This window comes from Amblyraja radiata, chromosome 7 (assembly GCF_010909765.2).
Source record: "Amblyraja radiata isolate CabotCenter1 chromosome 7, sAmbRad1.1.pri, whole genome shotgun sequence".
NCBI lineage: Eukaryota > Metazoa > Chordata > Chondrichthyes > Rajiformes > Rajidae > Amblyraja > Amblyraja radiata.
Genome location: NC_045962.1, coordinates 16,911,488 through 16,936,991, shown reverse-complemented (window position 1 = coordinate 16,936,991; position 25,504 = coordinate 16,911,488). Strand labels below are relative to the sequence as shown.

At 40.0% G+C, this 25,504-nt stretch overlaps 2 protein-coding genes across 6 annotated transcripts; one reads left to right on the top strand and one right to left on the bottom strand.

Annotated features, from left to right (window-relative positions):
• Nucleotides 1–2,734: 2,734 nt before the first annotated feature.
• asnsd1 (asparagine synthetase domain containing 1) lies at nt 2,735–15,789 on the top strand. 2 transcript variants are annotated; one of them, XM_033023778.1, is made up of 6 exons: nt 2,735–2,833; nt 6,343–6,396; nt 7,770–7,845; nt 9,754–11,316; nt 12,961–13,142; nt 14,287–15,789. In XM_033023778.1, the coding sequence occupies exons 4-6, from the start codon at nt 9,877–9,879 to the stop codon at nt 14,540–14,542; spliced, it is 1,878 nt and encodes a 625-aa protein (XP_032879669.1). In that variant the 5' UTR covers nt 2,735–2,833; nt 6,343–6,396; nt 7,770–7,845; nt 9,754–9,876; the 3' UTR covers nt 14,543–15,789. The 2 variants fall into 2 exon arrangements, with proteins under 2 accessions (XP_032879669.1, XP_032879668.1); XM_033023777.1 differs by lacking the exon at nt 2,735–2,833 and adding an exon at nt 4,471–4,500.
• Nucleotides 15,790–16,014: 225 nt separating this feature from the next.
• On the bottom strand, nt 16,015–25,252 carry LOC116975076 (glucose-1-phosphate adenylyltransferase-like). Of its 4 annotated transcripts, none has more exons than XM_033023781.1 (9): nt 25,165–25,252; nt 22,845–23,068; nt 22,181–22,270; nt 20,929–21,008; nt 18,384–18,499; nt 18,202–18,302; nt 17,904–17,972; nt 17,102–17,160; nt 16,015–17,032 (listed from the first exon to the last, which is right to left on the bottom strand). In XM_033023781.1, exons 2-9 carry the CDS (start codon nt 23,034–23,036, stop codon nt 16,930–16,932), a joined length of 810 nt encoding a protein of 269 aa, XP_032879672.1. In that variant the 5' UTR covers nt 23,037–23,068; nt 25,165–25,252; the 3' UTR covers nt 16,015–16,929. The 4 variants fall into 4 exon arrangements, with proteins under 4 accessions (XP_032879672.1, XP_032879670.1, XP_032879673.1 ...); XM_033023779.1 differs by having other exon boundaries at nt 25,131–25,212; XM_033023782.1 differs by having other exon boundaries at nt 18,202–18,299; nt 25,131–25,212.
• Nucleotides 25,253–25,504: the final 252 nt, after the last annotated feature.

The window sequence follows — 25,504 nt, the reverse complement described above, 5'->3', positions numbered from 1 at the left end:
ATTCATAGAAAATTGGTGCAGGAATGTCGGGCCAAGCAGACCCTCTGTCACCACTGCCACCCCACCCCCAATGAACATGTGTATAAGTATATGTGTGCAATTTATCTATTAAATATGTGGCTCCAAAAGCAACCATGTTTAAATTCCCCTGAATGCTCCTAGTCCTAGGCAGTATACTATTCCAGATTTAACTAATTAACTAAATCTAAATTAGATGTTTTTATTGTCACCCCCTTGAGTCCACTATCTTCGTAATCCAATGCAACACGGACCAGGGAATGGCATGAAACCATCATTAACAGACTGACCCATGTTGAAGGCATGTTTATTGTCCATGGACATATATTGCACATCACACTTGTTCCAAATTAAAGGGATATTTTATTTCTGGTATTTTATGAGCTGTTAAGTTGCTACACTAAAGCAAAGCCTCTTGAACAATCTAAACTATTTTTAAAAGTCATAAAAAATCATGTTGCGACATGCCCATTTAGGCTGAAGCAGATTCTAATCCACTCATTATGTTGCAGTAATTAAATATTCAATTATTAAACTGTACACCAGCTCGCAGCAGCTCAGTTGCTAAACAAATCCCAACACATATAATATTTAACACTGTGCATCGTTTATGATGCCAGATTAGCGATTACCACACTGGCACTTATAATAAGGTGAACTCAGGCAATAGGCTCTATTTCCAACGTCGAGCAATAGTGAGAAGAAGGTCCAGGTTCACACAGGGGCACAGCCCTTCATTGTTACTGAGGAAGCACGATTAATTTCCTGCCCTGCTTCCCCTCACTCTTTCCATCCCCCTCTCTCTATTTTGGCTGGAATTCCTTGTAAATAAGGAGTGGACATATATACAGGAAAAACCTTTGTAATGATGGACCACTGGGTGGGGGGGTGGCGGGAAATGATGTCCGTTATTGTACACTTTAACCGAGTGAAGGGGGGGGGGGTAAAGTTTAACCCAAGACCAGGACAGAAAAAAACAAGGCATGGGGGGGGTGCGGTAAAGTTTAACCCAAGACCAGGACAGAAAAAAACAAGGCATTGGGGGTGGGTGTAAACAGGAGGGAATTCAAAGACCAGAGAGTCTCAGAGCCCCATGCCCCACATGCGGTGCGGCAGGGATGGGTCTGGTACACATGCCACCTTCATGCTGCTCGCCGTCTAAGCTCCAGCTAACGGAAGTAGTTAATTGGGTAAAGGGTGGAAGTGGGGGGATGGTGTTTTAGGAAGGAGATGAGGAGAAATGTCTCTAGTCGGAGGGTGGTGAATCTGTGGAATTCTTTGTCACAGAAGGCTGTGGTGGCCAAGTCAGTGGATAATTTTTGGGCAGAGATAGATCGATCCGTGATCAGGAGTCAGAGATTATGGGGAGAAGGCAGGAGAATGGGGTGAGGAGAGAGAGATAAATCAGCCATGATTGAATGGCAGGGTAGACTTGATGGGCCAAATGACCTAATTCTATTCCTATCACTTCTGATGGTGCAATGGAAGCAGTCTGTTATAACCAAAATCCTCTCAGGTCCGTTACTGAGAGGGTATACTGTCTGGTAATTTCATGCAAAAATGTAGTCAGGGATTTTCAACGATGGTTTATTGCAACATGACACTTTAAGCTACATGGTGCTTTTGTGATGTTTTTTTAATATTATTACATTGAAAATAATCCAGGGAACATGCAATTATATAAGTGTTGGATGTAACATGTGAGAATTTGTTGGGCAAGCTGTTGAGTGCATTGTTCAACAATACTGCTGTAACATAAATAATGGATTGATATCCGGAGCAGCTAAGACGGGCATGCCTTAACATGCAATCTGTTTAATACCTTTTATAAATACATTACATTCTTCAGAAGATTTTTTATTTATTCTGTTACCTTAATAACTTAAACAATTCTTAACTTAACTTATTTTTATTGAATCCTGAGTTTGTATCATGCATCAATGGGCATCAAAGGAGATGAGTTCTTGGACAAAGTTCAGGTTTGTGTTTAGATTTATCATTGTCACATTTACGGAGGTCCAATGCAAACTAGATCCTTTACATTTGACCTCCCAATGTGCGTCACCTCACACATTTTTAGTTTTGTTTCGAGATACTAACCTAAACTAAAAATGGATGAGTGGTTGCACATTGGGAGGTCAAATGTAAGGGATCTGTTTGAATAGCATGTAGGATAGTGTTAATGTGTGGGGATTGCTGGTCGGTAGGGATTCAGTGAGCTGAAGGACATGTTTCCATGCTGAATCTCTAAACTAAACTAAACCCCATCAATCAACTTAAAATTAACTTGTTTTCTGGTTCCTAGTTACAATACAATGCTGTTTATTGTCATTTGAACCTTAAATGAGGTTCAAACGAAATTTGGTTAGCTCTTGAAGGTGAAAAGGCGAAGCTCTGTTCATTATTATGTACGTTGCAAACTGCTGTGTGCTTACAGCATTTTCACTTTCTACTTCGGAAGAAAGGCTGCTCAACGAGGCTTTGTTCCATTACACAATTCAGTTTCTATTCCTACAATAAGTTGGAATCTCATTGTTCTATCTGGGACATATGACAATAAAACACTCTTGACTCTTGAAATTGGTCATTTACATTGACTGTGCTGGATATTCCTGCTTCATTGCAGCCTCCGATGTAATGACTCCTCCCGTCCTGCTGACCGCCGAGGGCGCTGCGGCGGCCGGGGCGCCCGTCGCCCACATCGCCTTCACTGCGCATGCTCGAGGTGGGCCGGGGGCGCTTCCGGGTGTCCCACGTGGTGGGTGCAGGAGGTGAGCGGATGGAAGCGTCCAGGAAGGAAGCGCTGAACGAGCAGGTATGGTTATCATCCCAATCCTCCCGTCCTGCTGACCGCCGAGGGCGCTGTGGCGGCCGGGGCGCCCGTCGCCCACATCGCCTTCACTGCGCATGCTCGAGGTGGGCCGGGGGCGCTTCCGGGTGTCCCACGTGGTGGGTGCAGGAGGTGAGCGGATGGAAGCGTCCAGGAAGGAAGCGCTGAACGAGCAGGTATGGTTATCATCCCAATGCAACCCAGACCCAGACCCAGACCCAGCAGTCGCTGCTGCTTGCAAGGATGCAAACTGCTTTTTATCTCACTATCAAAGAAAAAAAGTGCAATGCTCCAAATCTAAAATAAACCCAGAAAATGCTACAAACACGCAATAGGTCAGGCAGCACCTGTGGAGAGAGATGCATGGTTAATGTTTCACATGGGAGGCCTGTTGTGTAGGAAGAAACTGTAGATGGTGATTTACATTCAAGATAGACACAAAATGCTGGAGTAACTCGTGTCCTGACTCACTGAGTTACTCCAGCATTTGGTGTCCGTTTAAAAAAAAATATGGATCTATAATCTGTTTGGATCAATTCCTCGGATTTAGGGGATGATCTGGATATTTATGTTTCAAATATTGATACACAAGAGACTGCAGCTGCTAGAATTTGAAGCAATAAACAAACAATCTGCTGCAGAAACTCATCAAGTGATGGAGTAACTTCTTAGCAGGTCAGGCAGCAACAGGTGATGTTTTGAGTTGGAATCCTTTTTCAGAAGACGTAGCAATGTTACAAAATGTTGAGATTTTAAAAATCAAGTCTTTAATTTATCCCATCAGATAAAGCATAAAAAGAAGTTTAATTTGACACCTAATTCATTTTCATATCTTCAGTATTAAAAAAGTTATGGCCATTTTCATACTCGGAAATTGGCATCTTGTTCCCTATAGGGGGGTTGCACGAAAGGTCACTGGGTCATAGGGCTCGAAGCACGGAGCCGCTAAATCCAACTGGAAGACATCCGTCACTTCCGGTATATGTTATTAATGCTAGAAACGCGTATTTTCCTACCTGTTAAAAACCGCTAAAATGTTGAATTTTTGCGCTGAAAAATATTGTGGGAGTCGGGGTAAGTGTGAGAGACATGTACCCAACTTTAGAATTCCGTGAAGTGAAATGAAGGTATAGAGAAGCGAGAACTGAAGGGACTACAGCAGCTAAAGTGCTTGGTAAACATTGAAAATATTGGGAATTATCGCGTTTGCTCACTGCATTTCATCAAGTAAGGCATTGTTTGTGTTTTTTCTTGATTCCTTTGGTATCTAAAAATTCTCAGAAGTGATAAATCTGGCTGTAAATTTTTCTTCAGATGCGTTTTCATTTTGTATATAAAAACCCACGAGAACCATGGGCGATTTAAAAAAATTACAGCCAGATTTATCACTTCTGAAACGTTTTAGATGCCAAAGGAATCAAGAAAAAACACAAATAATGCCTTGCTGTTGATGAAATGCAGTGAGCAAACGGCCAATGTTCGCCAAGCACTCTGGCTGTTGTTGTCCCTTCAGCTACCGTCATTTCTCCTCACTTTTGGAATTCTGAAGTATGCTAAATGTCTCACGCTTATCCCGATTTCCATAATTATTTACAGCGCAAAAATTGACAATTTCAGCGGGTTTTAACGGGCCCGCTACGCTGGAAACAATGGTAAGTGCCTACCTGCAGTACATCGCGTGTAATCCATTTGGAGTAGCCTAGCAACAGTACGGGTCATGGGTCGTGACCCGACTGCCGTGAAACCTCCCTATTGCTTTTTCATTGACTTAACACAAAAGCTGTGATCGAGAACATTTAAAAGCCGATAACTTTCTTAAAATTTAAGAGAACTGAAAGAAATTTTCAGTTATTATAGATTGAAGCATTCTGAAACAAATATGAAACAATCTTACTTAGATTACTTGAAATTAAAGCATAGAATTAGTTAGTTACCTAATTGTAGCTAATTACAAAATTCAATTACTAGATCTAAACATCTATCCATTTCTTAAGAATAGATTAACATTTTTAAATAGCCTAAGTGTCCAAATAACATTCACACAAGAATTCAGAATATAACATCATTTTAAAATCTCATTGTTATGGGTTTATAGGCCAAATGGAAGGAATTTAATGTTTAATACCTGTAAATTAATGGCCATTTAGCTTGCGAGTGGGTTTTACTGGAACGGGACCATTTGGAACGTTCAGGATGCGGTGAATTTAGTCCCCCATATCGGCAGCAAATACACTGCCGGTTCTTCGGGGGGAAAAAACACCGTTTCACAACTTAAAATGTGAATTAAATACATCTTAAGAAACACTTTTATACATAAAAATAAACAACTTTCTTTTACCTGGTCCTCCATAAAATCCGTCCCAGTTGTCGGCATTGACGGCTTCAGAAGCTGATTTAAAAATCATTCCAGCGATTAACTTGTCGGGTGAAATTTTTTTAAAAACACACAGAACGGCCGTAGGAACGATTCTTTAGCAACATCTTGCACTCCCAACAAATATAATTCAGGACCAGGTCGGGCAAAAACCCCGTTTTAACCCCGCCCCCACCGCCAAACGCGCCAAAATCGCGCACACGGCCAGTTACGCTGAAGGTAAGTTTTGTAGCATACCTAGAAGACGGGTATTCCATGTGAGACGCTAGACCTGTTTCGAAAGAAAGGGCACGAAACGTTGCTGATCCATGATCTTCTCCATGTGTTTTGCTTGACCTGCTCTGCTCCTCCAGCAATTTCAAGAGTCAAGTCAAGTGAGTTTATTGTCTTTTTGACTTTTACACAAGATTATGGCATCTGCAGTTCCTTGTCTCTATTTTAATAGTGGAGAAACTCAGTGGGTTGAGCAGCATCTGTGGGGTAGTGGTTTGAGGTTAAAGGAATTGTTGATGTTCAGGTTGAAGCCCTGTATCAGGACTGTTTGAAATAGTTCTGGTTGTGCATTTAATTCAACAAACCTTGTGGCTCGGTTGTTGCATGTTTTTTTAACATAGAATGTTGCTGCTTCTTACATGGTAGTTTTAATAGAGAGTTGTGAATTTGTGGAATACTCTGCCTCAGAAGGCGGTGGGGCTGATTCACTGGATGCATTCAAAAGAGAGTTAGATGGAGCTCTTTGGGCTAGCGGAATCAAGGAATATGGGGAGAAGGCAGGAATGGGGTACTGATTGTGGATGAACAGTCATGATAATATTGAAGGGCAGTGCTGGCTCGAATGGCCTACTCCTGCATCTATTTTCTATGTATCTATGTAATATTGTAACATAACATTTTCTTGGGCAGTTTACTGGTGAATTTGCAAATTCAATTTGATATTAAGCAATGTAAGTTAAAATTCAAGAAAAAAAAATCCAAGAGCTTGGTCAGGGATTTTTTTTTAAGGAATGCCTCAAGCAAGAAAGGCACAAGGTAGAGGGAATTTGGGAAGCTAAACTGCCGCATACATACAACTGAAATTCTTTGATCCCGTTGTCATTCAGTGTAATTTTTTTTTCCATAGATAAAAGAACAAATTGTTCTCATTGATGAACTCACCAATCTGAAAACAAATCGGGTAAGTTAATGAAATCAATCTTAGGTTAAAGTTCTTTAAAATTAAATTCTGTCACAACCACAATGATACTCTATAACATTAAGAAATTTTATAAATTGATGATGCTGCTCAGAAAGATGGTAAACAATATGAAATTTGCAATAACTGAATTTAGAAGAGACACCAGGAAAATTCTCCAAACTACAAAATGTTTGGAATGATCTGATAATCCAGATGTACGGCCATTGCATGGACTTTGATGAGAACAATTGTTGAGTCCTTTGGCTTCAGACAAGAAAAAAAATCAGGTTAAATTTCAAAAGATTGTATCTGCAAAGTTTGTAGGTCTCTGAAGAAAAATCGATTGTCATGGTCTATGGTGCACATTGCCAAAGGTTAAACAACACATTTCAGAATTGTACATATCCACAGATGGTTATAATTTTAAGGGTGGAGGGAAAATAAGTAAATTAATCAGATTTTTGTATGGCGGGTAAACTGGCATAAGGAATCTTGTATTCAGCATTGTTGCCAATAATGTGTCCTCCTGACCTATTCGACACATAAAGCAAAGTGTTCTGTAAATTCACCTTGTACTATTGCCTTTCAAAGGTGTGGCACAGGAATAGTAGGCTAAATGGTTGCTTTTGTGCAGTTTCATGAAACTTTCCTATAACGTGTGACTCCTGGATAGCATCAACTTTATCCCCAAATGTTCTTTTTTATTCACATGTTGTAATAATTGCCGGCAACACCAACAATTATTACCCTGGGTAGTTTTGGCGAGCCAGGTTTCTTGAGCCATTAACAATCCTTTGCAATGCATTTCTTGGAGTGTTCCAGGGTTTTGACCCAAATGGTTGTGATGATTTAGAGGGAATCTCAGGTGGATGATGTTTCTTTGTGCTTGCTGAGCTTGCCCTTCCTGCTGCTAGAAGCTGCAACATTTCTGAGGCACATGGGAGTTGCAAGATGAAAGGGCTTTGCATCTTGTAAATGGGAGAGGCTGCAGCCACAGTGCACCATTATTGGTGGCAAAGAGTGAATGCAGGTAATGAAAACGAGTGTAGCCATCTCTCCTTGTATATGTGTTTTTTTTTTACAATACTGGAGAGATTTTGAGGAACAAGATTATTATTCAGTTTTTTACACCAATATACTGTATATTCAGCTGATGGAATTTTCTTCAGACATGGTGGGGGAGGATTTCGTAATAAACTTGATTTTCTATTCTTTAAAAGAATTGTGGAAACATAGTTCAACACATTTAAGGAAAATAGATTTAAATAAAGTTCTTTAAAAGGCCAGCTACTTACATAGAACAAAATGGCTGTTTAAAAAAAGTAAAACTATGAATCATTTTGTGTTGATAATTGTTACCCATTCTTTTTCAGGAAGTGTATAAGAGGCAGCGCAATAGCAATATATTATTCGTAGCAAATCGATCACAGACTCTGAGTGAATGTAAAGGTAAGTTATTTTGAGAGTGCTTCGTAAAATGTGGTGGGTGAAGGTGATGAACAAATTACAATGGTGGAAAATCTGAATTTCCTTGATTTTTATATTGGTAAAACAAAATCTATTAAGACTTGTGTAACATGCATTCCCTCTTCCACTTAAATTTTCATCCACAGTTTCAAAAATGCGTTTCTGTTTGCTCAATTCCTTAACTCTCTTTCAGCCATCTTCAAGAATGGCTATTACATCTGCCAGGGATGCTGTATGTAGTATGTGAAATTCAATATCTTATTACTCAGTGGTACTGAATTATAATCTTGACATGGTCTACGTTAAATCTAGCAGGTTATAAATAATCCAATTTTCTCCTGTACCTAACTGCTTTGAAACCTATATAAATGTAACAGGCAGTTAATAACATTTTTCAGAAAATTAATGATCTGTTATAAATGTCTTAGAAATGGCTTGTATTCACTGGAATTTAGAAGGACGAGAGGGTATCTTATAGAAACTTATCTTATAAAATTCTTAAAGGACTAGACAGGGCTAGAAGCAGGAACAATGTTCCCGATGTTTGGAGAGTCCAGAACCAGGGGTCACAGTTTAAGAATAAGGGGTAGGCCATTTAGGACTGAGATGAGGAACAACTTTTCACCCAGAGAGTTTGGAATCTGTGGAATTATCTGCCACAGGAGGCCAATTCACTGGGTATTTTCAAGAGAGTCAGATTTAGCTCATAGGGCTAACAGAATCAAGGGATGTGGGGGGGGGGGGGGGGGGAAGCAGGAACGGGGTACTGATTTTAGATGATCAGCCAAGATCATATTGAATTGCGGTGCTGGCTCGAAGGGCCGAATGGCCTACTCCTGCACCTATTTTTTTTCTAAATTATATTGGACACAAAAGGTGTTTAAATATCTAAATCTGCGGAACAAGCTGAGTAATCACTACAATATTTGGTCATTTTTTTTTCCTATTCATGTTAATGTGTTTATATTCCTGATTATAATGCTCTGCTCATGACTTGGTGTTGAATTTATTTATTATACTTCCAGCTTTGGTGCAAGTCTTTTGCCTGTGAAAAGTATTGCCTATTCTTTTGTGTGAATCATAAATTTAATAAGATGGTAGTTTCTATTTTCCCCAACTTTTTTTAAACTGCAAATTTCCTTATAAAATAATTATGTAGCTTAAATCAATTTGATATTACTTTGCATTAAATTTTCTGTGAAAGTGATTTAAAAAAAAAAGACACACAGTTCTGGAGAAACTCAGTGGGTCAAGCAGCATTCCTGGAGAACATGAAAGGTGATGTTTCGGGTTGGGACCCTTCTTCAGACTGATTGTAGCAAGAGGTGGGAAAGAAAGCTGGAATAGAGGCGGAGCAGGGTAAAGCATGGCAGGTAATAGGTGTAAACAGGTGAGGGGGAGGGGGTTGATAGGGGGATTGTTGGACAAAGGCCAGAGATTAATAAAACAAGGTGTGAGACCAAAGGGTTTTAAGATTTGTGATTTGTGAAGCCAGAGGAAGGAATGTAATGGGGGGGGGGGGGGATTAGGTGCGTCCAGGTGGGGCACAGGGGCGAGTGTGTGGGTGAGAAAGGGCAGGAGGACAGAGGCTGTTCTTAGAGGTTACCTGAAATTGGAGAAATTCAATGTTCATACCTTTGGGTTGTAAGCTACTGAACGAGAATATGAGGTATTGTTCCTCTAATTTGCATGTGGCCTCATTCTGGCAATGGAGGGGGCCCAGGACAGAAAGGTCACTGTAAATGGGAGTTAAAGTGGTTAGCAACCGGGAGATCTGGTAGGCCTTGACGGACCAAGCGAAAGGGTTTGGCGAAATGTGTACTGTATTGCTTTGCTATAAAAGGTTAGATATACTCTCCAAAGAATCTAATTAACAGTGAAATTTTACAGGTTCCCTTGATGAAATGAAAAAGGAATACCAGGAACTGGAAACTGCGGAGAAAGTGAAGAAGTAATCAAAGCAGTGGCAAAATATATGCTATTAATTGATATGGATAAATTAAAAAGCACAAAATGTGTGGAATTTGTTGTGTGTTAGCTTTAGCTCCTCACGATGTTCCTGTTATTTTGGGAGAGGAAGTGCTCGAAAGCCTTCAACGGAGAGGTCCTGACTGCAGTCAACAATTATCCAGAGTGGTGCCTGAGCTGGGCTATAATTGTTGCTTTTCCGGTCACGTGCTGCATATGAGAGGATGCCTGAATCCACAGCCCATGCAAGATGCTCAGGGCAATCTCCTCCTTTGGAATGGGGAGGTGTTTGGAGGTAGTATTGAAATTAAACCTGAAGATAATGACACTCGGGTTATCCTTCAGCATTTGTCTTCATGTAACAACGAAGAAGCCATTCTATCTGTCTTTTCATCCATTCGAGGACCATGGACTTTTATATACTACCAACCATCCACTCACTGCTTGTGGTTTGGCAGAGACTATTTTGGCCGGCGGAGTTTATTATGGCAGTTTAATAATCCTTACTTTACCCTTGTATCAGTGAGTGCTTCTCTCTCAACTTGTGCAAGTGTTCCTTGGCGTGAGGTGCCAGCACGTGGACTTTATAAAATTGACCTACAGAAACAACCCAATGCCAGCTCGCTGGCAATAACATGGTATCCATGGAAACATATTTCAAATGAACATGACTCGACTTCTCACCTGGAAGCTCAGTTCACTGAAGAACCTCCTAATTTTGTTTCTGTGCTTTTGAATGAATCCAAGCTTTCCCCCACAGCCCCCATCACTCCTATGAATTGCAGTATTCCAGATCCAGGTACAGATAAGAAGTCTTGTGCAATAAATATTGACATGTATCTTTCAGATCAACACAGGAAAAAAATAGTCCATCAATTTATTGATGTTTTAAGTGAATCTGTTAGACGACGAGTGCTTTCTTTACAAAGAAACCAAAATCCATCTGATTCTGTAGCTCATGCAATGGATTCTGATAAAGCAAAAATAGCCATTCTTTTTTCTGGGGGTGTTGATTCTATGGTTCTGTCTGCCTTGGCTGACCGTCATGTTCCACCAGATGAGCCTATTGACCTACTGAATGTAGCCTTTGAGCAGCGGGAGAGGAAAATGCAGAAGATCTCAAAGAAAAAGCAAAAGCAAAAGCAAACCAATACTTTGGGTGTATCAGATGCAGAGACGTCAAAAAATGACAGTGGCAGTATTGAAGAGAGGACTGCTTTTAACGTGCCTGACCGAATCACTGGACGGTCAGGTTTAAAAGAATTGCAAGTTATAAATCCTTCCAGATGTTGGAATTTTATAGAAATTAATGTCACTTTAGAGGAACTGAAAGAGAGGAGACAACACCGGATTAGTCAATTGGTACAACCTCTGGACACTGTTTTAGACGACAGCATTGGCTGTGCAGTGTGGTTTGCTGCAAGAGGCATTGGTATCAACACCAGTAATGGAGACAGAACACAGCCCTATATCAGTACTGCAAAGGTAAGCAGTTATACTATCTTGGCAGGTTTCTTTGTTATTCCAATTAATACGACATTTTTTAATAAGCGAGTTCGGTATTCCGAAAAACGCAAGGAATCATGGGATTTGTTAAAGGTGATTTGCGATAAAGAAAAAGCGAACGAAGCGATGGCTGTATAAACTGTATAAATTCTTATCTTTATTCATCATTTATGTGTAAAAATATATTTAATCTGAGGAACGGGGGTGCCAGGTAGTGGGAGAGCGGGGTGTAACAGCGAGAGAGGTGGGGGGGGGGCAGATACGAGTCAGAGAGGGGAGAGACTGGACCGGCGGAGAGACATTCTCGGCTGCTGTGCGCACACAAACTCGCACCTCGTCCGCAGCCATGACTCAACCCTGGTTCCCGACACCGCAAGAGCTGCCGGACCACCACTGGACCGTCCCTGTCTCCCCTTCCCCCTCGAGTGTCCCATCCCCGCCTGTGTGGGCGGCCAGAGACGTCCGGGCGATCCCGGACCGACGGGACTCTTCCGGCACCAGGCCCACAGCCAGCGCGGAGAAGTAGCGCCAACCCCAGCTCAACTCCGCCTGCTCCACCGGGCAGCCCCAGACTGATGGGACACCGGCCCGGAGCAGTGGCGGCCCCAGGCCCACAGCCAGCGCGGAGAAGAAGCGACAACTCCAGCCCAACCCTGTTCCAACTCCCAAGGAACGCACTCCCCGACAGGTCGGGGACCGCCGGCCGCACCCCCCGTCCCACCCAGCGGTCGCCGGCCAACCCCACCGGAGCCGGCGAAAGCCGAGCACCAGCTATCAATGGGGATACACTCAAAACGCTGCAGCAACTCAGCGGGTCAGGCAGCATCCCCAGAGAATAGGAATGGGTGACGTTTCGGGTCGAGACCCTTCTCCAAAGATGTTGCCTGACCCGCTGCGCCCCGGCAGCCCCCCCCTCCCATGTGCATCCCCGCTGATGACCGGCGCTTGGTCCCCGCCGGCACAGAGGGGGCCAACCGATAGTCACTGGACAAGGAGAGGTGCAGCCGACGCCCCCCCCCCCCCCCCCCCACTCTGGCTGCATGCCGGGGCTGGACAGGAACGAGGGGAAGGGGACAGCCCAGCAGCAACTTAGCAGCGCCGGAGACCCGGGCCTGACCTCGACCACGGAGGAAAAGCCGGCCTGCACACACGCAGCAGCACGAACTTGCTCACTCACCGAAGCATGAAGCGATAAAAACAACAAAATCATCGTAGCTTAGTACAAAAGAACAATAAATACAACTAATTCTTAGTTTGAAAGCAGTATTTTCTTACCTAGTAGAATCAAAGCTGGAAAATACGGATGAAACTAAAGTCTGTACACACACAGCAGCTCAGCTCCCAACAATGTTTATAGCGAGTGACCTATGACCTGGGCATGCGCAGTCGGAATACTGAACTCGCTTATTCACTTTTGGATGTTGCATGTATCATAAAGCTTCAGAAAAGCTGGTGTGTTAATAGGAGCATAGGAATCAGTGACCCCACTGAGCTGGATGCTAAACCATCAGGATTTCAAAACAATCAGAGTATAGAGTTTGCTTCATGAATGGGCTGTGTGTGGATTTTCATTTATCAGATGGTATATTTGGGAATAAAAGCTGTATAAATGTTTGCTTTCAGGTAGTGCTCACTGGAATCGGTGCTGATGAACAACTTGCAGGTTATTCTCGTCACCGCATATGCTACAAAATGTCAGGTTTTGAAGGCCTGGTCAAAGAACTGGAGATGGAACTTGGTCGCATCTCCTCGCGTAACCTTGGAAGAGATGACAGAGTCATTGGGGATCACGGGAAAGAAGCAAGGTTAGTTTTTGCCAACTTTCCATAATCTGGAGACACTCGAATCAGGCAACGTCTGTGGAAAAAGAAACCGTTCAGGTTGGTTCATCAGGCTAGGAAAGAGAAAGCAAGTTAGTTTTGAGCTGCAGGTAAAGTGGAGGGAGATGGGATGTGTCAACCTCTGGTTAAAGGGGTAGATGGGCAGTGGTAATGCAACCAAAAAAGCTTAATATGTGCAGATAGCTGGGCTATAGGACATGCATGGCAAGTCATAATTGAGTCATTGGAGAGAGAAATGGAGCCAATATCTCACAACAGTGATTTACAGCAGAAATGGCCAGTTCTGACGCAGACAAAGAAAGATGAAAAAAAAACTGCAGATGCTAGAAATCTGAAATTGATTGAAGCTGGACAAATCAATAAGGAGAAGACCTGACAGAAGACAAGGTCTTACATTAGGCCTTGTGCAGTGACAGACCACTTTAATTCTCCATCCCTCTCCCAATCTGGTTTATCTGAGTACTCGGAATTTTCACTGCTTTTAGAGTCTTAGAGTGATCCAGTGTGGAAACAGGCCCTTCGGCCCAACTTGACCACACCAGTCAACATGTCGCAGCTCCACTAGTCCCAGCTGCCCGCGTTTAGTCCATATCCCTCCAAATCTGCCCTATCCATGCACCTGTCTAACGATTTCTTAAATGTTGGGATAGTCCGTCCCTCAATTACCTCCTCTGGCAGCTTATTCCATACACCCACCTTGTGTGAAAAAGTAACCCCTCAGATTCCTATTAAATCTTTTCCCCTTCATCTTAACCATTATCCTCTGGTCCTCGATTCATCTACTCTGGGCAAGAGACTCTGCATCTACCCGATCTATTCCTCTCATGATCTTATACACCTCAATAATCTCATCCTCCTGCACTCCAAGGAATAGAGTCCCAGCCTACTCAACCTTTCCCTATAGCTCACATCCTCTAGTCCTGGCAACATTTTGTATTCGAGTACTAAATTAATTCAAGTTGCCAGTACATTATGTTGTAAAATAAAATGACCAGCCTTTGTTAGGACCAGTGATATTTCATATTGAACAAGGGAAAAATTGTAAAAGTAACATGTGACCAAGAAATTCTATATACAAATAAAATTATTAATATTTGTATCATTTCAGGTTTCCATTTTTGGATGAAACAGTTGTTTCTTTTCTAAACTCGCTTCCTGTTTGGGAAAAAGCAGATTTGACTCTAGCTCGTGGGATTGGCGAGAAGCTGCTTCTACGGGCAGCTGCAAAAGAACTGGGTCTGTCTGCATCTGCTGTTCTCCCAAAGAGAGCAATGCAGTTTGGGTCTAGAATATCAAAGATGGAAAATCATAAAGAAAAGGCCTCTGATAAATGTAGCAGATTATTGCAAAACATGGTAGATTAGGTGTCATTGTTATTTTTCTGTAAATGTATCCAGGAAGGTAAAGAGCTATAATATTTGAAGCTGTTTGTTCCATTAATTCAAAATAATAACTAAAATGGAGGATAGTTATATCAGTTATATAGATATATACATTTAAAATGACGATAGTTGCATATTTGTTTTGTTTTCTTTCCCCACAAACAGCTAGAAAATACTAACCCCTACAGCGGCTACTACAAACCAATTTAGACAGAAATCACTTAAATATACTTGACCAGGCAAAATGACTAGTCTTAAATTTAACTGATAATGTAAGATCTACACCTTTATATTTATTTTCTGTAACTTGAGTTTTAATATTTGGTCATGATACCTAAACATTTTGAGACATGAGTGACACGAATATATCAGTTAACTCATTACAGAACTTGAGTATCATTTTAGTATCTCTATTGTAAACAGGCAATGTTATCTTTTCAGGCTAACATCAGGTAATTATGTAACCCAGTTTCATATTTCCAAAGATTTAAAAATAAATGGTACTTAAAATATTTACCGACACACAATTTGTGCTGGGAAATGAAAGTAATATCATTATTTACTGTTCAATTAATATGCCAAATAGTGTTCTTCTTCTTGCGTATGGCGTGCACAGCCTAAAGTTGTAGGACAACTTGTTCTATTTGATCTTAATTGATTGTGCACGCCAGATTAATTGCATTCATCGAAACAGGGCGGACCACGTGAAGGTTGCAATCTCCCACCCCCCAAATAGTGTTAAAATACTTTCAATTTACAGCTGTCAACTGCATTGCTCCACAATATCAATACATATAGTAGCTTACAAAATCAGCATGCATGAACTGTCGGTTCAGATTTTGCAGTAGTAATCATGGCAAAACCTCCTGGTGTTTGCCATTGTTAAAATATGAAACTGATAAACATTGATTAAGTTTGTACAGGCATACTTTAATGCAGAAGTACCAAAGCTGTCAGTAATCCAGCACATCTTCATAGGCCACACTCTGCAGCTTTCATTGAATTTGGCTAAAATTAATAACTGATATTATTTCAAGCTCCTTATGAAGTAATACCACTAACATATCTGAAAACTGTATCTTTAGTTAGATGAAGTCTGAGTTTTTTTGTGGTATACCAATCCTTAACTGCTGTTTAGCAAACCATTGAACCATTAAAAATCAATATTTTTGTGCATTGTAAATTTCCTGAATTGTTTCATGTGGAATTTAGATGATTTCAATAATTATGGTATTATTCCTAATAGTGTCAAAAGCACATCATTAGCAATGTGGTGGCGGGTAGGCATTGCTAGCTCCTTCATGCTGTCATCAAAAGTATATCAATTAGTAAATATTGCAACAATATGGGTTTTTGGAAATGAAAACAAATGACCTATCATTTTCAAGTTGTTGTGCATCTATTAGTTTCCTTTAATTTCACATGGATACTAAAAGGTAAGAAAGCAGAGCATAAATATTGTACCATTTTATTTGATCTAAAAAATTACATGAGATCTGGCACATGCCAGACTGGCACAAATATATTAAGCATCATTGCAAACTACAGACATACCTATTACAGTTCTCAATGTAATGATAAAGTGTTTCATTTTAATAAAACAAAGCTAAGAATTGTGAAGCAGTTATTTTTGATGTATATTTGTTATGATATCAAAAATAGTTTAAATTATGTCGACATCTCAAATCTAGAGATTTTCCAGTCAATTCCACTTAAAGAATTTGCAAATAAATATTCTGATTTTCATTTCAAATTACTTTGTAAATAATGTAATCTGTTCTAAAATAATATCAGCAATAAGTAATTTCAAAGCAAATTGGAAAAAAAACATTGTTGCTATAACCTTATGCATATTACAAAGTAAATCTCCGAGGAAGACCATTTGAAATAAAGCAGATTAACACTAGTTCGATGTTTCGTCCTGAGCAATATACTACTTGATGCCAATTGCCATACAAGTGATTGATGTCATTTACAAACACCTTACGGTTGCATCGTTCAAAAAGAATAAGGATTATGGAATTTTGCTTCATAAATGTTATACAAATATTATTTTAATAGCTAAGGATATCCCATTATTTAACTTTCTACCACTAATCATCTGAAAATGAAATACACCATTTTCAATCTAACTAAAATGAGAGGATTATAACTGCATTTCTGGTTTGTATTTGCTCAATGCGACAATAATATTTCATCTGTTTTTTAAATGACTTGGAATGTGCGAAGTCTGAAGGTTTTATTAAAAATATGGTGCCAGACCATTTCTTTGTTTTTACTCTTGAGGCCTGTTAAAAAGAAATCTCAAGAAATGGTTACCAAATGTTTTTTTAAAAACTTCACTAATGACTAACAGGTTTCCAATCAGATTACGTATTGCAGGACTTCTGGAAATATTTTGTACATTCAATGTACATTGGGAGATTTCCAACATCAAATCGGCCACATATCTGATGGATGAACACTGGTTTCCTGCAATACAAAAGGCAAAAGTAGTAATATGGCATGATATTTAAAAATAATTTCTTGAAGCACTCTCACCTTGAGTGGACCCAAAGTAAAAAATTTCCAGGTGCATCTCTTTCTTCCAATGGTGAATTCTATTAAAAAATAAAATTTTCAATTAAGGTTTTTATTTTATAAATTGCTGAAATAAATGACTCGTATTTTGCCAAGAAATTATAAATGGTAAATGTAGTGGAAGGAAAATAGTTCATTGGGATATTTTGGATCATTTTGATGATTTTCTATTTTGATGTCATCAGCACATTTGATGCAAGCATATGTTTTCAATGTAGCCTCCACTATCTATGTAATCAAGAATATTTCAAATAACTAATTAGCTTTGGAATATTTACTGCACATTTGAACTATGCAATGAACTTGTTTATATGAAACTGGTACATGCTCTATTATTTCAAATTAAAGAGGAAAATTTAAATATAAATTCTGCTCAAAACTAGAATATTATTTGCATAAAATTATTAAACGCTGAATTAATAGCTAAATTATACAATTTTACTTCAATTTGATAACTGCCTGATATTTATCCAGTTATAATTACTTAAAAATGCTTTTCATTCTGATTTCAAGTCAAGTCAAGTTTATTCGTCACATAAACATACGAGATGTGCAGTGAAATGAAAAGTGGCAATGCTCGCGGACTTTGTGCAAAAAGACAAACAAACAAACAACTAAACAAACTACAAACAGAATGGAACAGAATCACATATTATTTTACATATTAAATATTGTGGGCGGAAGGAAAAGGAAAAAAACAGCAATTTTAAAAAAAGCAGTAGAGTGGTACAGATTTAACATAATTTCATTGATTCCATCTCACCTGTTTGTCTTGAAGAAATTTTTCAATTAATGGAACTGTACTTTTCGAATATATGTAAAAGCACGGGCACTATGAAAAAGAAAATTAAAGTGGATAAAGAACTCGGGTCAATATTCATTTAGGCAAATAGTATTGAATGTGCTAAATGTTGTAACCAAGAAGTCAAAGGTTAATTTAATTGCAAGAAGGCCCAAGCCATGAAATAATGCTTTCGAAGTCATCTTTTCCAAATAAACTCCTTAAAGAAAAACGATATGTGGTCAAGATATGTCCGCTTAAGAAATAGTAAAAATCTTACTGCTCTGCGAGATGTCGTTTCTGTGGAATGGGGTTTTTCTTTAAATCCAGTGACCTGGAACTTTTCATTTATTTCTAAAATGCCAAACTTTCCTGTTTCTGCTGACAAAAGAAGTTATGTTAGTTTTTCTCAAAGATCAGTTCAAGAAAGAAACAATCTTTGCAATAAATTTTTGTGTTGACCTTCATCTTTGCATAGGTATGATAAAACTAAATTGCTTTCGCAGTTAATATTCTGCAGCTCATCAAATTTTGCAAGGATATCCGAAAGACTGAAGTCCTCGTAGAACAATGTATCTCTGAGAAAAATAAGGAGACAATGTGAAAACCAGACCAACCTATTAAACATGCAGTGAATTATTGCAGTTTTTTTTTCTCATCCCCAACCAAGTACAGGTCCACCACCGATTTTCCGGCAATTTATGGTCTGCCACCTCGTTTAATCTAGACTAATTTACGAGCATTGCACGCTCTAAGAGTTAATTGTTTACTTTTTTTGTTAATTGTTATTTATTTTTTATTGTTTATAGCAGTCTATGGTGCTTTAGAGACATGGCAGGGGTCGAATTAGTGGGTCAGAGGTGCATTGTTTTATTATTATTACATGATCTCTGTTGGTCCGGCAAAATGGATAATCCGGCAAGGCTCTGGAACCAATGGTATTGGAAAATCGATGGTGTACCTGTATAACTATTCCACAACTCTACTCCCCTTTTCGCATATTTCAACAAGTTAAATTCTCTGATCTTGACCAAGATTTGTTATCCATACCTTAATTGGTTTCTAGTCCCTTAGATGCTCTAAATGAAAATTATTGACATTGCATGTAGAATCTTTCAATGTCCTCTTTCTTTTCTTTCTCTAATCTGTCCAACTCCACCCCCCTCTCACCCCACCCCTCCTCTCCAGTTCCTCCATTTCAATTCCCTCTTCATTTTCAAAACCTATCTGTGATCAAGCTTTTCGTGGCATCCAAAACGTTGCTATGATCCATTTGTTTCATTAATCCCCATAACAACATCTACTTTCATGCATATTGTTGAAATGTTTAAGATTCCTTTTATTTTATTCCTTTATGAGGATGTGGGTATCACTGACTGGGCCAGCATATATTGCTCATCCTTAATTACCCTTAGAAAGGTGGTGGTGGACCACTTGCAATCTACTACCTCCAGACAAATGATAGATTGGAAATTCCAGAATTTAAATCAGTGTCAAAAACAGCCGGCTAATATGTTTCCAAAGAGGATCTCTTCTTGCGTATGGCGTGCACAGCCTAAAGTTGTGAAACAACTTGTTTTATTTGATCTTATTTGATTGTGCACACCAGGTTGATTGCATTCGTCGAAACAGGGCGGACCACGTGAAGGTTGCAATCTCCCACCCCACCAAAGAGGATTAGACCAAGCAAAGAAAAATGGATGGTAACGTTTTGATGAAAAGGGAAGATAAAATTGTGATAGTAATGATCCATTATGATAGTAATGGACGTCTAAGTAATATTTGCATAGGTTAGGTACACAAAATTGCTGGAGGAACTCAGCGGGTGCAGCAGCATCTATGGAGCGAAGGAAATAGGCGACGTTTCGGGCCGGTTAAGCAGATTCCACCTGTCATAAAGCTATGCAGCATAGAAACAGGTCCTTTGGCCCAACCTGTCTATGCTAACCAACATAGTCTGAGCTGGACCCAACTGCCCATATTCCTCAACCTTTTCTACCAATGTACCTGTTCAAATGTCTTGGGGGAGTCCAGAACCAGGGGCCATTGTTTAAGAATAAGGGGTAAGGCATTTAGAACGGAGATGAGGAAACACTTTTTCACACAGGGTTGTGAGTCTGTGGAACTCTTTGCCTCAGAGGGCAGTGGAGGCCGGTTCTCTGGATACTTTAAAGAGTGAGCTTGATAGGGCTCTTAAAGGTAGCGGAGTCAGGGGATATGGGGAGAAGGCAGGAACGGGGTACTGATTGGGGATGATCAGCCATGATCACATTGAATGGCGGTGCTAGCTCGAAGGGCCGGTTGGCCTACTCCTGCACCTATTGTCTATAATCTTTTAAACAAATTATACCAGCCTATACAGCTTCCTCTGGCAGCTTGTTCGATATACCCACCACTTCTGCATGGAAAAAAGTTATCCCTCAGCTCCCTTTTAAATCTTTGATAACCCTTTTCATGTCTACTATGCCATAAATGTTGTTGTCATCTGTAAACATACTAAGCGCATTGACAACATTGTTAATATAGCTGACTAACAATAATGGTTCCAGCACTGATCCTTGTGGCACACCACCAGCCATAGGCCTCCAATCTGAATAACAGCCCTCCACTAACACCCTCTAACATACAACCATAGTCATACAGCATGGAAACAGGCCCTTCTGTCCATGCCGACCAAGCTGCCACATCTACACTAGTCCACCTGCCACGTTTGGCGTATATGCCTCTAAACCTTTCGTCTATACCAAAATAAATGGTATAAAACAAACTAGAGTTTTATAATCAGCTTTTTGTTTCATTGAATTGTTTATCACAGGCTACTGGTGTTGTTAGCTAATGCAATATAATAATGACAGCAATAGGATCATTCATTTTAAATTTTAGGATACTCTGCAAGAAGCATGTGTATATATGATAAATTAAAATCAATGCTAAATATATATTTGAAGTAATTTAGCTTGTTTTAAAACTTTAATGCCTAATCAATATATTCTTCATTGTTGCTTACCCGCCTAGGACCAATATATGATCTATGATGTTAAATTGAGTAATGACCAGCTGAAGACAAGCAATCGCACCCAAACGTTCCTATGAATAAAATAAGCTAATTTAAAAAAAAAAAATTGGCTGGATAACTTTTTCTTAAATTTGTAAATTGTAAAGGGTTTATACAATATAAGATTTTAACAAACAATGTTACATACTTTAGCTTATAAATGAAAATCATATGTCTGAAGAAGGGTTTTGACCCGAAACATTGCCTATTTAATTCGCTCCATAGATGTTGCCTCACCCACTGAGTTTCTCCAGCACTTTTGTCTACCATAATATAAAGACTTACCTTTTATTTATTTCCTTGGAACTTTAAGAAAAAGTTACTTTCAGAACTGAGATATACTAAATTCCTTTTGAACTGTATTTAAAATTTGCAGAAATTCAGTGCAATGGAATGAGCCCAAGACTATTATTAGCCATTATTCTAACTTCAGTCAGAATAATAATTGCTAATCAAAAATACATATTTAAGGTAAGTTCACAACTACTACATTTGATAAGGTAAATGTACAGTCTATACTCCCCTAGTTTGAGTATCTGGAATCAGGGTCCTGTCTCAAGATAAGGGGATAGCCATTCAGAATGAGAGATGAGAAAAAATAACTGCTTAAAGGGGAGTGAGCCTTCGGAGGGCTGGGGAGTGCTGAACACTTAAGATGTTATCATTGCATGTTTAAGACAGAACTGGATATATTTTGAGATATCAAGTGGAATTAAATTAGAACATAAAAGTAGCACTTAAGTAGAAAATCAACTGAAATCTTATTGGATAGAGGAGCAGTCAAACTCTTATTTTGTAGACATGAACTGAGATATGGGTAGTAAGCTCCAGCATTTAAAACTGGCTCTGGGACATTAATAATATATTTGACATAATCTATACATCTGAATTTGTTACAATTTTCTAATGGTCTCATCATGCATTATCTTTACTCTGTGTATACAAATAGAGAATGAAATTTGGAAATTAATGAATAATTGCATTTAAAACTCACCTTAATTATCATCATTACTGATAAATATTATTTGAATGTATTTTTCACTTTTACAAAGGAATTAAAGAGAGACAATTATCACTTGAATGTTTCATATTCTTAAATGTGTCAGAAAAGTGTTTGCAATTTCTATAGGCGATCCAATATTTTTGAAAGACAGCAGTTCCATATCATTGATTGAACACTTTGGCTTTAGTAGAGAATACACACCTCATTGCTTCTTGTTCCATCGTTTACAACTTTAACTTGTTGGAACTCCTTTGCCCAATCTTCAAAATGTCCATAATAGAGATCATTTGTCTGCAGATTATCAGCAATAAGTAACATAGTTGTAGGAATTATATATTTACATTATTCAATAAGATTAACAGAATTAAAAATTGATCCTAAATAAGTCATCCCTAATTTTCCTCAGAGAAAAATCTGGCCTTTTTTTGACTCCCTTTATATTATATGTGGGCCCTAACTTGCATTTAATATTAATGTAAACCTTACTGCATTCTATTCCCCTTTTATAGAGCCAAATATCCTGTTTAGCGGCCTTTCTAGAATCCTACCATCATCAAAGGTTTCACACAGGCTTCATGTTGCGGTACCTCTTAAAATTGTACAAATCTGCTAATATAGTTCTTTTTCATGCTTTCACCAACGTGCATCCAGACACTTTTCTGCAGTAGACGTGCATCAGCAATCTCTCCAAATCCATATGATCAATCATGTTACTATTTTACCCGATGCTTGCTACATTTATAAGTTTTGCGACATCTACAAATGTTAAAATTATGTCCTGCGTAGTCGGGTATTAATTGTAGCTAAACATTTGTAGTCCAAACAAATATCATTTTTTTCAGAAAAGATCAAAATGTAGACGTACGATAACATAAATTGCATCAATCGAATCAATCTTGTTTATTGTTGTCATCCAATGACTGATAAGTGGCTGATGTCCTACTGGTAGAAGGGGCTTAGGGATACCATGAATATGCTTGAAATCTCCACTCTTATCATTTTGTAGATCACGATTCAACCTTGTGCCATAGCCAGCAGCGAGAATAATAGCCTTCATGGTATCTGCACAATATATTCTGCTGTTTAAACCTGCAGTCAAGAGGGTCAAGTGTGTTTAAATGATATATGTACAAATAACAGGACAGTGAAATTCTTACTTGCAGCAGCATAACAGATCAGTAAACATAATTTGCATAGATAATATATAATAAACAAAAATTCAATAAATCAATAACCCAAATGCCAGCGCAAAAAAACCCAACCCAAAGCCCTTAGTAAAACCAGGGAGTCCATAGTTCATGATAGAGATTAGTGTTATGTAGTATTAGTGCTTGATCCTTATTGGGAAGTAGCTATTCTTGAACCTGGAGGTTATAGTTTTCAAATTCCTGTACCTTCTTCCCAATGATAGGAGTGAAATCATCATTCTGCGATGTCACTAATATTTTAAGCAATGCACATATTTACAAAAAGGTTTGAGGTTTTTTTTATTCTATAAAGATATTTCAGATTCATCTGATTTATGAAATGCAAAATGAAATTGCTCAGTCCTTCAACACCACGCTGCAGTTATCACACTGCGTGGAAATTGTCCTGCTCTTGGTGACATTCTAGGATCATAGCTAGGAAATAGTGTGCATGTGTCAGGAACTGCTATCAAAACGTTCATTCACAGGACAGTTTCACCAACAAAACATTATCAATGTACGGAGTAGCTTGCTGAGGCATTTCACAGGGCCAATGGGTCCCAACCTGAAACATCACCTAACCATGTTTTCCAGATATGCTGATTGACCCACTGAGTTACTACAGCACTTCATGTATTTGTTAACTAGCATTTGCACTTTGTGTGTCTCCATTTTACTGATCCACTGCAAAATCTTCTCAAAGTATGCCTTTGTTGAAGAGGTTCTCTAACAGGAGTTCTCTAAGACCCTATCTCACTGCCCTCCTCTGTGATTCCTGCTGTGGGTCCCAATGCGAAATGTTGCCTATCCATGTTTTCCAGAGATGGTGCCTGATCCGTTGAGTTACTCCAGCACTTTGTGCCTTATTTTTAAAACAGCCAATGATACCGGAGGGTCCGGGGTCACTGATTACCAGAGCATAGTGGGTAGATGAGCGAGACAACTTCCTTCCCTAAAATATGTTAGTGAGCTAAGTTAGTGTTTTGAGTTCTGATCATTGTGCTGGGTAGAGCATTTTATTCCAGATGCAATGCCAATTCGTCAGCTGCCCTGGCACGAATTGAACTGGCGTCTCACGCAGTGAAAAGGCAGCAACTCACCTTTGGGCAAGATAACGGTGGCAGAAGGGATTGCAATGGCACAGGGAGTTTGCCAACGGGATTGCAATGGCACAAGGATCTTGAAGGTGAAATTGCAATGGAACAAGGATCTTGAAGGTGGAATTGCAATGGAACAGGGCCCTGGAGATGGGGTTGCATTGGAATGGGATGCTTGAAAGTGGTTGCAATGGAATGGGTTTCTTGAAGGTGGGATTGCAATAAAATGGGGTTGTAATGGCACAGGGAGCTTTAAGATGGTTGCAATGGAACAGGGTTCTGGAGATGGGATTGCAATGGAATAGGATGGTTGCAATGGAATGGGTTTCTTGAAGAGATTGCAATAAAACAAGATGCTTGAAATGGGATTGTAATGCTACAAGGAGCTTGAAGATGGTTGCAATGGAGCAGGGTGCTGGAGATGAGGTTGCAGTGGAATAGGATGCTTGATGGTGGGATTGCAATAAAACAGGATGCTTGAAAATGGGATTGTAACAGTCCAGGGAGCTTGAAAGTGGGATTGTAACAGTACAGGGCGGTTAAAAATGGTTGCAAAGTAGCAGGGTGCTGGAGATGAGACTGCAATGGAACAGGGTGCTTGACGGAGGGAGGGAGCAGTAGCAGACTACTGAGAATAATAAACTCTGAAGAAGGGTCTCGACCCGAAACGTCACCATTCCTTCTCTCCAGAGATGCTGCCTGTCCCGCTGAGTTTCTCCAGCATTTTGTGTCTACCTTCGATTTAAACCGGCATCTGCAGTTCTTTCCTAAACAGAATAAACTCGGAGTTTGCGGATGGTGTAAGGAGGGTCGGACGGGTGAGAATGGGAGCCCCGGGCCCTGGGAACCGCAGCGACATTTATTTACCTTCCAGCCGCCGGTGGACGGGCCCTGGTGAGGCGCTGGTGAGCAGCCGGAAGCGGCAGAGCCGAGGCTGACAGCGGCGGGGCGGGGCTGGGCTAGGCCGCGTTGCCATGGAGACGCGGGAGGAGCGGCCAGGCGGGCGGGGCTGGGCTAGGCCGCGTTGCCATGGAGACGCGGGAGGAGCGGCCAGGCGGAGGCGGAGGCGGAGCTGGTATGGCCGACGGCACCAGGACACGGTCCTCACCCTCACCAATGCAGCACCGCGGACCAGTGCCTCCCTCAGCTCCAGGGACAGTTCACTAACTCAGTATTAACTTCTCTCCGCATCAGCCGAGCACTTTCCCACCAGCATAACTCCAATAGCTTCAGATACAGCC